This window comes from Babesia bigemina, assembly GCF_000981445.1.
Source record: "Babesia bigemina genome assembly Bbig001, chromosome : II".
Taxonomy (NCBI): domain Eukaryota; phylum Apicomplexa; class Aconoidasida; order Piroplasmida; family Babesiidae; genus Babesia; species Babesia bigemina.
The window spans coordinates 612521-626191 of NC_027217.1; the positions used below are offsets into that span (position 1 = coordinate 612521).

Consider the following 13671-nt stretch of genomic DNA (forward strand, 5'->3'; position numbering starts at 1 on the left):
TCAATGTTTAAACTCGTGGGGAAAACATTATACGGTAGATAAGCGGTCGTTTATGAGGCATTATTAATGGAGGGCGAAGGAAAAGTAATTGTAGTTAGCTGAATGAAAACTATTCGCTATTCTAACAACTCGACTGAACAAGGTTGAGTATCAGCAGAAACCTTTGCTGTGTATCTATAGAAGGATGGAAAGTGCGTCCTTCACAAAATTCAAGCTCCAGCAGTCGCTACTACTGCAAAGACAGACGTAGCGCTGCTGCCGTGTAAGCTTTTTTTCTCCAATGCGAATGTGCATTTGGAGGTGCTTAACTTCGTATGCAGAGCATAAACCAATATCACTGACTTCCAGCCTGAGTTCGTGACTTCATAATCGCTAAACGCGCCGTTGACTAATCACAAGCATGTCGCGTTCACGAATTCCGTGCTGGATCGGTCATATCCTTCATCCCCACGTCTCACAGGTATTCATCGATGTACCGAAGGAGAGCCTTTTACTGCGCCAGTTGGATGGCTAAGAAGATGCTGTACTGTTGTATATGTCTGACTTGTCTGCGCAATTTCAAGTTGAAACTATTACAGTGGGATTGAGGCAGGTGGCGGAATTTTGCCACCTAACGAAGCGGTATCTCATTTTTTATCTGATGCCAGTTGGGTGAGATCTGAATGGGGAAGTTCGGTTTGGGGATAGTGATACTGGCGTATAACTCGCTGGAGTTCGCTGGTATTTGTGTTAATGCAGAAATTTAATTTACGCGGATTTTAACCGTTGGACTCATTTTAGGCCGCTGTGAGCGACTATGAATTTAAGCTTAAGTCCTGCATTGTATGGGATTGGACGATGCTACATTGGCACCTCACGGCGATGGCGATGAGCGGACTTTGTGAGGCTGAGAGATTATATTAAATCAGATGCCCATACGAAGCATTTCTCACGCCTCGAATATTCTTGTAGAAGAGAGTATGTGCAACGCGTATGCGTATACCATCATCCTGCGCTTCGAGATGCCCCGTCTCATCGACATCACGGCATTACTTACTCACGACAGAAGGATGCCCTCACTATACGACGTCGATCACTCGATGAAGATCCCGCAGGCAAACGTGATGTCTTAGTCTGATGACATCATCATGTGTTCATTTGTTATTATGCAGCGTATTGCATCACAGTTGTGGTTGTGTGGATCACCCCAACATGTCAACCACTACGTCTCGCATACAAACGGGGGTTGGACGTTTATATTGTTCACATCACTTGCGTTCAACCTCCTACTAATCACGTGGCCCATGCTTAGCAACCTGGTAGATAATGTACTAGGTATAGTGTTTCAAGCGTTTAGCGGTCGGCGGTTATGTGTATGTGGAAGTTGTCACGTCGGCGTAATAGTTGATGCTGGCGTCATATTCCGTCATGTTATATCGTTTGGTTGCCCATCCCCGGCTTCAAAAAGTTGCATGACTATTGCGGTGATGATGAGAGGCCACATCACAGTGCTCTACCTACGCAAAAATTTTACCGTTACCTGCTTTACCTGGCATAGCGTGTATGTAACAAAGTGAACAAGCCAATGTTGTGTGCTATTGTGTTAACAAAAAGATTAATAGAGCTCTTGTATACTATTCCCAACAGCCTGGAAATATAATGCCACCATTAATCAAACGATGGTATCATCGCACTTAGATAAAATACAAAGTTAGTAGAAGGTGTGTTTGAGCGCACGCGTCATTAATGTCTAATTATGACGCCAATGAAGGGGGTATCGCAATGGGAAGTGCCGATCGGGCAGGGAGTCAACATTACACCGTAAGCGGCACATCAGCGCATCGACACGCCATCACCAATACAATCCAAAACATCGCAAAGCAATCAGCACGATACTGTATCTGAAGAGAATTAATGAACATTTAAAAGTTGTCTGGAACTAAAGGAGGATGCCTTATTGCTTGGAGCAGATGTAAAGGGCAAGGTCCAAGAGCCTGTTGGAGAAACCCCACTCGTTGTCATACCACGAGACGAGCTTGACGAAGGTGTCGTTGAGGGCAATACCAGCCTTGACGTCGAAAATGCTGGACCTCTTGTCGTGCACGAAGTCCTGGGAGACGAGCTGGTCCTCGGTCCATCCGAGGATGCCCTTGAGCTCACCCTCAGAGGCGGCCTTGACGGCAGCGACGATCTCGTCGTAGGTCGCGGGCTTGGCGAGCTTGCAGGTCAAGTCAACAACACTGACGTCGGGGGTGGGGACACGGAAGGCCATACCAGTGAGCTTGCCGTTCAAGTCGGGGATGACCTTGCCAACGGCCTTGGCGGCACCGGTGGAGGCGGGGATGATGTTGGCACCGGCGCAGCGGCCAGCCCTCCAGTCCTTGCCACCGCGGGAGGCACCGTCGACGGTCAGCTGGTTGGCGGTGGTGGCGTGGACGGTGGTCATGAGACCCTCGACAATGCCGAACTTGTCGTGCACAACCTTGGCCAAGGGAGCCAGGCAGTTGGTGGTGCAGCTAGCGTTGGACACAATGCGCTGGCTCTTGTCGTACTTGGTGTGGTTCACACCGTACACGAAGATAGGGGTGGAGTCGCTGGGGGGGGCGGAGATGATGACCAACTTGGCACCACCCTCAATGTGCTGCTGCGACTTCTCGCTGCTGGTGAAGACACCAGTGCACTCAGCGACGACGTCGACGTCGTTCTGGCCCCATGGAATCTTGGAAGGCTCGCGCTCGAAGTACAATTTGATGGTGCGGGAACCGATCTTCAGGGTGTCAGCGGTGACGGACACTTCCTCGTTGATGGTGCCGTGGACGGAATCGTACTTAAGCAGGTACTCCATGTAGTCAGAGGTCATGAAGGGGTCGTTGATGGCAACAACCTCGAGGGCGCTGTAGGACAGGGAAGCGCGGAGAACCAGACGGCCAATACGGCCAAAACCGTTAATACCAACCTTGACAACCATTTTGACGACGAGCAGGGCTGCGCGGCAATGAGAATTGTGATATGCAACAAGACACACACAACGTCAACACACGACGCGGATTACTTACCTTTAGAAAGAGTCTACCGGATGTAGACAAGCAAGCAAACGTTAGAGTAAAAGTAGTGTGATCGAAGTGTGAATGAGAAGTGGTGACGCAAGATGCGGATGCATTGGGGCACGCTGTATGCTTGCCCCCATGGGGTCACTTGGGCAAGCCCCCGAAGAGCAGCTGAATAAGGGATGGCGCGGTCCCGCCGCGGGAATTGTGTTGTCACAGGCGCGTAGAACGCGCCCAGCAAAGCGGGGCATTATGTCTGCTGTGAAAACGCCGGAAGCGGCTGCATGAGACAGCGTCACACGCACACACACCAAGAGGTGACAATTACACGCACACATTAGGAATAAGTCTGCTGCATGATATTACTTCATGTGCTTTATGCGGCCGAAGTCCATCCTGGAAGTGGCCAAGTAAGCCCAGAAGAAACGGTACCACAGCGACATTGCAACGGTACCCAGGGTGGCGCCGAAAATGAGCTTCATACCCATGTTCTTGCGCTCGTCGTGCATCGGGTCGCTCGCCCAGGTGATGAAGCTGACGACGTCCTTGGCCATCTGCGACACAGTAGCCGGAGTGCCGTCCTCGTAGTCAATCATACCGTCTTCCAGGGGAGGGGGCATAGCGATTGAGCCGCCGGTGAAATAGTTGTTGAAATACAGTCCCTGACGCAGTTCGATACCCTCTGGAGGATCACAGTAGCCAGTTAGCAGAGCGAACAGATAGTCCGGTCCTGTCTTGCGTGCGGACGCCATCAACGATAGATCGGGTGGGATTGCGCCGCCGTTGGCGTAACGGGCGGCCTCGGCGTTGGGGTACGGCGACGGGAATGGGTCCGTCAAGACTCCCGGACGCATAAACATCTCCCCCTCGTCATTAGGACCGTCTTCCACCTCGTACTCCTCAGCTATCTGCTTGGCGCGCTGCTCCGGGTACACCTCGTTTGCCAGGTGACGGAATCGCATAAACTGCATAGAGTGGCACGTGGCGCAAACCTGACGATACACCTCATAACCGCGACGAACACTGCCAATGTCGTGGCCGTGGAAGGGGCCCTTGAACCAAAACGGGTAGTAAGGTGCCTTTGGGGGATTCAGGTCTGAGCACCAGGCTATCGGGCGGCTCTGGTACCAGTTGTGCACTACGGTGGCACCAATCGCAACGTAGATGTACGTCTTCAGGCTCTGGTAACGGTACTTCGAGCGCTCCTCGTTCTCCTCTTCGGTGTAGGGCTCGAAGAAGTTGGCGAGGCGCTGTTGCGCGCGAGGTGTGGGCAGATAGAAATCAACACCTTCTACCAGTGTGCCGCGTGCGCGCTGCTTCTTGTAGTCAACTGCGGGCTGACGGTACTGGTACGACGGCTTCAGCGGGTCCAAAATGTATTTGTTGAAGCTCTTAATCTTCGTGTTGGTGGTCACGCATGTATCGTACATTGAGCTCACAGCTTTCGCGTTCCAGAGCTTGATCTTGTTCAAACGCCACTTCAGAGGCATCTTGTTCCACAACTTGTCCTTATAGCCTGGGAAGATCTTGTTCAAAGCGCCTCCTCCGCCCGCCATCTTTAACAGTGCGCATAACACCTAAATCGCGAGTGTCAAGAGTGTCACTGCTGGGACATGAGACAGAACCGGTGCCTGCAATATATCCACACCGAATGCTTGGCAACTTGAAGGGTTTCAGCTGGCGAGCCGCTTCGGTGCTCTACCGACGGGACCTAAAGAAAAGTACCCCGGCCAGCCGTGAACAACCACCACCGTCACAAGGCCGTGAGTGCCGCCCTGTCCGATCCGCGCAATTATTAATATTGCACGGTGTTTTTAGTGGCGCGTAAACGCGGTTCGCACGGAGCAAATACGATTCGCGCCCAGCGCGCCGGCAGGCACCTGGATACGGATGCTGGGCACGAATTCAGGCTCCGGAGCGAGGAACTGGTCACGATAATATTATAGTGCTCCACCAATAATCGCAATATGGCACCAGGCGCTGCCAGTCGGAGCCCATCAGCGCTACAGCATGGGGCACGAGGGAGACCGAATTATCTGAATGAGCCGACGTAAGGAAGGATTTGGCGACAGAAAATTACACAAACTCGTACGTTACGATTGGTGTGGTAGCCGTGTACAACGGTCGAGAGTAACCGGCATTCTATCAATTGCCGCGCAGCCCGGGCTCTGCATCAGGGCACATGATTGTAAAGACAGACGGCAGAACCTCACACACATTGAACCACATTAATGACATCATTTTGTATATTGGGTGTGTGATTGCCGTCCGTAGGAGGCGTGACTGTCTGGAAGGAAACCTGTGCCGCCCGAGTGACGTGTCTAGGCCGTACATACCCCTTTGCTGCACAACTCTGCAACATAGGCGTTACTACCATAGTTTTCACCGCATGTATGCAATGAGCTGCTAACGTGTGACTGTGGCGCTGCCTTGCCAATTTGTCTACCCCTAGACACTCTTGTATGTAACACGACGTGCGCACCGGCACTCGCGTTCACAACGCGAACGTCATGGCAGCGGAAAATGTGGACCCTCCCCAGGGCAAGCCTGCTACTAATGTGGATGCATTGGGGCGGAAGGTTTGGGACAAGTCATACTACGCCCAGGTCGCAGAGAAGAAAACAGGGGGGCAGGGGGACAGTGTAGAGCAATCTATCGCAACTTTGCTGCCGGATCCAAATCGGAAACCGGTAGTTGCTGTGCCGGAAGTGCGCGAAAACCTCAAGCGGAGGAAGGAAACGGTCGATGTGACGAAGGATGTGGGAAAAGTTCGGGTCATTAGTGCACTAACCCATAAATCGCAACAAGGGGGGTTCTACTGCAAAGTATGCGACTGCCTGCTGAGGGACTCGCAGGCCTACATGGACCACCTCAATGGGCGCAAACACAACAGAATGCTTGGAATGACCATGCGAGTGGAGAAAGTCGACGCCAAGACTGTTGCACAGGCCCTCAAGAGGCGAGCCATGCAAGAAAACGCGCCGAAATTGTCTACGGAAGATCTACAGAAGGATTTGCAGGAACGTATTAAGGAGCTTGAGGCTGAAGAACGCGAAATGAAGCGGAAACGGAAAATGAACAAAAAACTCAAGCAAGAAAGCAAAAATATTTCAACGAAGCTTAAAGTGGAAGATGACAGCACCGAAAATGTGGAAACAGACCAAACTGAAATGTTGATGCGATCTATGGGATTACCAACAAGCTTCTGATTCGTTGCTTCCAGCGCAACCTATCAAACTCCTTGACCATCAATGTCACCAATCAGCCCACAGCTGTTAATAACGTATAATATCGGTTTGTAGCGAAAATCTTGTAATGCGTGTATGATATTCGTGGCCGTTTAGTTGCCATTTTTCCACTGCTTTTAACCGTATACGTGTGGTCCAGGACGCTTTCCGTGTTTACCGATGCCTCGTTCCTCTCCATATATAGACACCAACCTTGAATTACGCGCATTGATGTTTTAGACGTCTCCCTACACATGCTAATCAGTTGCTACTACCTTTAGTGACCCAAATGCTTTTCCGATATTTGATATAGCCGCCGGTACCGCAAAACTCTCAAGACTGGTTTAAGACTGTATAGCTCACAATTAGGGCACGCCCACTACTACCGGTGTTTAAGCAATCACGCGTTGCCGATGGCGAATTCCACGTCGTTCCGTTGCCGATCGTAACTGGCGCCATCCATGCGGGCGTCCATCCAGTTTAAGACGGAGGTTCATTCAAGGAATCGTAATCGTCTTTGTGTTACATCTTCCTCAGCATGTATGATAGCGATTTGAAATTTGTATAATACTTGATATCCATATCCTTTATCAGGTCCTCCCACTATATTTTCTTACGCATGTCTCCACGATTTTGTCCTGCTGGTGTTATGCCTGTCTTAGGCGGTCATTGTATCCCTAACACATCCGCGTGACCTATCAAACAGTTATACCGTAAGACGAGACTACGGGGCCTCCGTACAGACTCATGCCACTACAGCGCTGCATTGATACGTTAACTAGGTCGTGCGCCACGTCGCTTCTTATGCAGATCGGTTGGAGTGTTTACAACAATGGGTAGTGAATGACGGAGAGGAGTCAGTTATGCCAACCAATGATTAACAAACGTAGTCAAGGAATAACTCTTGCAGCAATAATAGTTGTGACGTATGTCCCTTAAATTGGGCTGGCAGCGTTCAGATTCGCCACTGTCGGCATACCAGGATAATAAGTGTTGTCCGATCCGAGTGCGTTGTCTGTTTTGGCAGGCTTCTTAGCCAGCTTGGAATTCCAGGCATTTACCAAACCCATGTTAACGCCATTGTCACCTCCAGTTATTGGATAGGATCCATATTTGCTATGGTAGTACTTAAGAGCTTCTGCAACTCCTGCACTGTCTAATCCGTGGTACATCCAGAATTCCGATAGGTCGGCTAAGGTGCCCAAAATATCGTAATCAAAGTCCCTCAACGCATTGGAGACATCTGAAGGACTCATGCTAGCTCGGCATGCCGGTCCTACGTAACGCAAAGCATTCAATAGGTTTTCCACATCCGCCTTCGCTCTATCCGGTGCCGATTTAACAACTTCAGCAGCAGTCGCATCCTTTAAAGACGTGAGACCTGCGTACAACATGGGTGCAATACCCACGAATACCGCTGCGCATTCTTGCGGGTTGTCCGAGCAGGATGCCTCCCACGTTGCTTTAGAGCTGTAAGCAGACTTGTACTGCCCAGGTACCTGTATACTTTTCAAGAACGTCTCACAAACATCCACCGATTTAGACAACTTCTCGGCGATGTTTTCACCGTTTATACCCCAGTGCTTCACGAATTTTCTACCACCGAGTTCGGAAATACCTTTAAAGAACTTTACGAAGAAATCGGATTTTTGATCCTTGGGCTCATTGAACTTCGCCAGCATCGTTTCCACGACACGCCGGTCTTTAAGCTCCTCTTGCTCCAAGAACTCTTTAGTAATAAGCGTAACATACTGATAAATTGGTAATTTGTCGGACCCAACCGGCTTGTCTGCGAGAAAGTTGTAAACTGCGTCACTAATAGCCTTCAAATTATTCTCGAAACCATTTCGCTTCAGAGCTACTAACCAGTCAATACCCTCCCTGAAATTACGAGGGGCGTAAGTCAACGAGGTGTACACCATATTGTAAATGTTCTCCAAATTAGACGGAGTTTATTTGAGTGTGCGCTTATTGTCTATTTGCATGCCGGTTTACAAAACAGGCCGAACCTTCAAAACAGCAACGCCTTAATGGCAGACCGACAAAAGCGGTGTCAACACCTGGTAAACCTGCGATAAATTGAACTATTAGGCGTCGTTAATGTGCCAAATATGTGGGAGGAGAAAACTCAATTGCGGGCCGGCCATGCCATGGAAGACGGATCTACACATTTACGGTGGCATGCAGTATCCACAACGCATGTTACTACAGTGTGCAACGTTACAGCAGTGTTTACACACTAGAGACCTGTGTAGGTTAGCCGCGTTTGCGCTGGTCAATCAACAATTGAAATCGTACGATGGATTGCGTATGGTATGACACAACATAAGCCGCTCCGTGTTCATGACTCCTCGCAGCTTACAGGAATATAACAGCATATACGCCATGGGAGTGCGCACTTAGTTAGGCAAGCAAACAGTAAAATGATGTAGGGAGTACTATTTCATTTAGAATCCGAGTCAGGTGTCCAAATGGGTTGCCATCCAGATTCACTGCATTGTAATCACGGGGTGGAGCAGCCAACGGCCCACCATCCGCGTTAATTGGCGATTCCTACTGCTGTAACCAGGTTCAACGTCAACGATGCCACGTCTATGCGCCTTGCGCTAGCTATGGGCATCATCACATTATCTATATGCTGTGACCTTCGCACCTACTGTACTGGGTGTATGTTTTTAATGTTGTGGCCTTAGCCGCATCATGCTCCATCGTAATACTTGCGGTGACCATAACGTTAAGCCACGATCTCCTCTCTCACATCTTCGAAAGTGGTGCACGTTGCTCATCCATCACCACGTGCTAATGACATTGTTCCATCTAACCAAGGGCTTTGCAATGTAGTTGACTACTGAGTTATCTCAACCACTGCATATAGTCTCATCTGTTAGATTTATTTCTCATATCATCATTATGTTAATATGGGAGTGTGCATTCTGGCACTACGTCTCACGTTCCAACACGAAAGGTCGGGCCTCTTGTTGAGCCAAGGGGTGTCGGGCGTATTTCCAAGTTGCCTGATATTTACCTTAGTCCTAACATATTGGCATGTTTCTGACACGTAATATACCTTAGTGGATAGCCTCGTACTTCTACCTCGCCTAGCCCATCACGGTGCATGCTGTGGGTGGGCCCGGTGTCTCGTAGAGCAGCATTTCGCAATCGCCCGTATGATCATATGTGTCTTTACAAAGCATGTATTGTGCTTCTCTGCGCTGATACAAGGAGTAGAGGAAAGTATTTCCCGCTCCCATTTTCACCGATTGTCCGACGGCAGTCACTGTCGCCGCAGCAGCTCTTCCACTTAAACGCGCTAGCTAGACTGCACTCCTAAACTTCATGTACCGTTCGTTGTTGCGTGTGAATGGCATGGCCAAGGTTTCGAAATGTGAGCAGTGCTACGAGTGTTCCTAGCTCACCTTACTCATCTTGTCAATAAATTGTGAGCAACAAAGAGATGATGAATCGTAATTCAAATTAAGCACATTACACGCACTTCCTCCGAACTACAACAACTACAACCACGTGGCACCTTCTCATTATAACCCTGGGTTATCAGCAGCAAGTACAACAGCCTACCACAATGCCATCTGGCCAGTGGGACAGACCAAAAGATCGACCAACATGAACTATGACAATTAAAGTGGCTAGTTGCCAAACGAGTTACCGAGTTTTATCTACTCATTACTTGGAGTAGTAGTTCTCGATCTTGACGGTGGATAGCACTATGCCCTTGATGGTGACACATCGGCACTATGGCTAGCAAGGAGTCACCTCACTGCAAGTCGAGGATCACAACTAACAATACATAGTACTGGGAGACCGTCGGATAAGAATAATCGCCATCGTGGATATAATAACTAAGACAATCTGGTGGATATGAAAAACTGCAAGCTGCGCATGTACCGGGCACTGTTTAAGGAACCCAGACTTGATTCATATAACAAATATGATTTTTCTTTATAACATATGTGATGAAGGTCATAAAGCCCAGAGACTATTAGGATTTGCTGAGTGACCATAGTGTTCAGACGGATTTATGACATCATGGATGGCACCAGATGCTCTCAGCAACAGACGGACATGGAATCTGCAGCCTATACCAGCATCGTGCAACGTCAGCCTGGTAAACGCGAAAACAGGTATTTGCCAAATATGGCCACACCTCGGGCTGCAATATGCAAACACAAGAATAAAGTCCCTATGCGGGTGTCGCCAAGCGTTACAGAACATAATCGTGTGTTGCTTAATTGGTAGTCATGGCGCGTTTTTCAAGTCGTTTGCACACCGCACGCTCCAATGTACGCATAGCCGACTTGTTGCGTGCTGACGTCGAGGAAACAGCGCTACTAGCTTACAGGCAGCGAGTTCCTAGCATAAGCAATCACCGTCTCTCCGACGCATAGCAACTCACAAACCAGTTGCTCATAGACACAGTAGATACCCAACCATTATGACAGCGTAGTACAGTTGCAAGTCAATTGTAACTCATAGAGCCGCCATTATACTTGCGGCTACCATGATTTGAACAACCATGGCCCCTATTGCCACAAATCCCGATTTATCACTATCACGCTTTGTGTTACGCATTGTCTTAGAAAAGTTACCTGTTTCTTGTGGCCCGCATAACTCATCCGTGACATCTCCTACAGCTATCATCTGCAAGTCGGTTGCTACCGGCGATGGTGTGGGTTCCTTCACATCCGTTGGCTTGGGCTCTTTAGATTGGTTTGGTTCTGCTGTGGGCGTGGCCTCATCTTGAATGGCTGGATCAGGTGATGATGCGTTGTCATCCGATATCGTTTCTGACGTCATGTCTTCGCTACGCTGGCTTGCTCCAGTTGTGTAATCGGGTTCCTGCAGTGTCGTTACCTGCGACTCAGGTGTCTGTCGTAAGGGTGTGCTCACAGTATCGCCATCTTGTGTTCTGTTTATCTTGCCTTTGAGCCACTTCAGATTATGCAGCATATTCAACAAATCCCAACTATCAGTTGTCAGAGATTTGGCGTCAACAAGGGTTCCGTACTCCTCGAAGGCTACCTCCAGCTGCCGCTGCTCTCCTAATAATTCGAATGCTTGTGTGGATTTCAGATCCATCTCTCGCAACATATCATTGTTATATGCGTAACGCTCGTATATATCCCACGCCTTTACCAGGTCCTTCAATTCGTCATAATACAAATCGTAATCACGTTGAATATTGAGAATTGTCGCATCGTATGGATCTAACCCACTACCTACTGCGTAGAAATTAATGTCACTTATCACAGGATCGTTTAACAGTGCCTCTATATTTTTCGCAATTGCTTGAGCCTCTCCCAACGTCTCTAGCAGAAAGCCATCATTGAGTAATTCTCGCATAGTTTCATTACCTTCGTCAGATCGAGGGGCATTTCGATACAGATCGTTTGGATGACCTCGTGTAACTCCCGCCGTATTTGACTCTAATGCTGCTGCTTTGCCGCTGCCTAGCCCCCTTGTCCCTTCATCGTCAGACTGCGTAGACCTTTGATCCGTGTGTTCTCGAATGAATATTCTTACTTGTCTGATCGTTTCTCTTAAGTAGGCCACACTGTTGAATGCAAAGATGCCTGATGTTACCTGTCCTATGCCTTTGAATTGCTCTTCTAGATTCGTCAAAGCGTTCTGCAATTCGGCATACCTCTCCCGTGTTAGGTTTTTCCTTTTCAGGCCTCTAGTTAATGCACGATATTCATCAATCATCTTTCTTAATTTGGAGTAACGGCCATGCAAAGTACCGATATGATCGACCTCATGCATGAGTTTAAGACACTCCTTTGATTTAGCTTCTCTAATTTTAGATCGTAACTTAGCGTGCTTTATATGCAATAACGCATTTCCTAACTGGTCACAAAGTTGGGCTTGAGGCCGTGAAAGTGTTTCAAGGCGTTTGATTTTGCGGTAATATTCTGCATTATCGGCGTAGTATGCTATGTCGCTGACCGGTGTCTCTAGATAATCCGACTTCTCATCTGTTGTGGGATCTGCCATAGCCAACCCATTATAGCAAACCGCGTATAAACCGAATAATGCTACGACCCATCGCCGTCCACAGCTACGGATAGGCGCCATTTTTTATGGCAACAAAAGAACAAGCGCATAGAAAGCAGGCGATCAACCTTACTATCACAATGTTGCGTTGTGCTGGACGATGCGGCACGCTATCTGCTGCAAGGGCAATCAAGGATTTCAAGCCACGATGGAGATTTAGTCGGGGCGGTGAACTGGCGGGCGAATAAAAGATTCCGAAGGCTAAAAATATTTTACGATGCAGAACGTATTTTTTTTTTCAATAATTGCCATTCTGCGTCACCGGAAATTTATACACAACAGAGGCACGGTGAAAATTATGTACCACGTATCCACTTTTCTTGTTGCCGACGCATGTAGACACCGACAAATCCGCGACATAATTGCGACCAATGGCTTCGAACGCCTGTAACTCCTACATCTAACAGACAATATAAGGCGAGATGGTTGATTTCGCAATGATGAAGCAACTTTGCAGCAGATTTACCAACCATGGGGATCGTAAGGTAACTTCTTTCGAGATGAAACGTCACTTAGTGCTCATCGTGTAATTAACATCCACAAGTAAGCAGGTAATACGACGCACATCCAAATTTGAGTTAGGCCGATTAGACGCTGCTGGTGACCCCGCCTCGTAGCACAATACAAACAGACGCATTCGTGTACCAAGCATCGTGTGAAGTGTTCTTATCATGAACACAGGATTATAAACTGGGTATTAAAGGCCAAATCAGATTAAAATTCCGGTAACCGAAAAAACGTTACCGTGCGATCATTGTTCCGGGAAGCAGCAATTTGGACTGCGCTTTTCATCTATCCTCTTAGCGACCAAACCCAAGACACTGCCGCCGTCGACTATCACTGCATCATCGTTACATTTCATCTGTGGTCTGAACCGAAAGACCAGAACGTCCTGTGCAACTCCGGCGCTCTCTGACTCTCCTCGCAGATGTCATTAAATGAGCAGGGCTCTCGTCGATGGCCTCGATGACCTTCATGATGCGCCTTCACTGCACTCAAAAGGCAGTGATATAACGACAGGATTGCTCATCCCCCGAGAAGTGACGGCCACCATCTACTGCATTGCCTGTTGTACTCTCCGATTTCGTATGAAGCAACTGGGATGTATTTCTACTCCACCCTTTGCCCGCCTCTGCTATCGGTTTGCGATTCAACATGCTTTCCATCAAGTTCAACACCCGCCTCACGTCGGCCCAGATGACAGTCTTGAGTACCACATATCTCCTCCACTGTGCATGCCCATAACGACATGGACTGCACAACCACTTAACGTTATAGCAGCGCTTGTGCGTGTGGAATATGTGTGATTGCCCCTACAAGCACGAATACCGTGCTGCAATGCATTACAC

At 48.7% G+C, this 13671-nt stretch overlaps 6 protein-coding genes across 6 annotated transcripts; 2 read left to right on the forward strand and 4 right to left on the reverse strand.

Annotated features, from left to right (window-relative positions):
- Positions 1–1933: 1933 nt before the first annotated feature.
- Positions 1934–2947, reverse strand: BBBOND_0202520 (glyceraldehyde-3-phosphate dehydrogenase protein, putative; the record flags this gene model as incomplete). The annotated part of the gene is made up of 1 exon (XM_012911827.1): positions 1934–2947. The coding sequence occupies one exon, from the start codon at positions 2945–2947 to the stop codon at positions 1934–1936; it is 1014 nt and encodes a 337-aa protein (XP_012767281.1).
- A 441-nt stretch (positions 2948–3388) lies between these two features.
- BBBOND_0202530 (cytochrome C1 precursor protein, putative) lies at positions 3389–4582 on the reverse strand (the record flags this gene model as incomplete). The annotated part of the gene is made up of 1 exon (XM_012911828.1): positions 3389–4582. One exon carries the CDS (start codon positions 4580–4582, stop codon positions 3389–3391), a length of 1194 nt encoding a protein of 397 aa, XP_012767282.1.
- A 954-nt stretch (positions 4583–5536) lies between these two features.
- Positions 5537–6235, forward strand: BBBOND_0202540 (hypothetical protein, conserved; the record flags this gene model as incomplete). The annotated part of the gene is made up of 1 exon (XM_012911829.1): positions 5537–6235. The coding sequence occupies one exon, from the start codon at positions 5537–5539 to the stop codon at positions 6233–6235; it is 699 nt and encodes a 232-aa protein (XP_012767283.1).
- Positions 6236–7188: 953 nt separating this feature from the next.
- BBBOND_0202550 (hypothetical protein) lies at positions 7189–8175 on the reverse strand (the record flags this gene model as incomplete). Its single annotated transcript, XM_012911830.1, has 1 exon — positions 7189–8175. One exon carries the CDS (start codon positions 8173–8175, stop codon positions 7189–7191), a length of 987 nt encoding a protein of 328 aa, XP_012767284.1.
- A 2122-nt stretch (positions 8176–10297) lies between these two features.
- Positions 10298–10507, forward strand: BBBOND_0202560 (hypothetical protein; the record flags this gene model as incomplete). Its single annotated transcript, XM_012911831.1, has 1 exon — positions 10298–10507. The coding sequence occupies one exon, from the start codon at positions 10298–10300 to the stop codon at positions 10505–10507; it is 210 nt and encodes a 69-aa protein (XP_012767285.1).
- A 231-nt stretch (positions 10508–10738) lies between these two features.
- Positions 10739–12262, reverse strand: BBBOND_0202570 (hypothetical protein; the record flags this gene model as incomplete). Its single annotated transcript, XM_012911832.1, has 2 exons — positions 10739–11107; positions 11159–12262. The coding sequence occupies 2 exons, from the start codon at positions 12260–12262 to the stop codon at positions 10739–10741; spliced, it is 1473 nt and encodes a 490-aa protein (XP_012767286.1).
- Positions 12263–13671: the final 1409 nt, after the last annotated feature.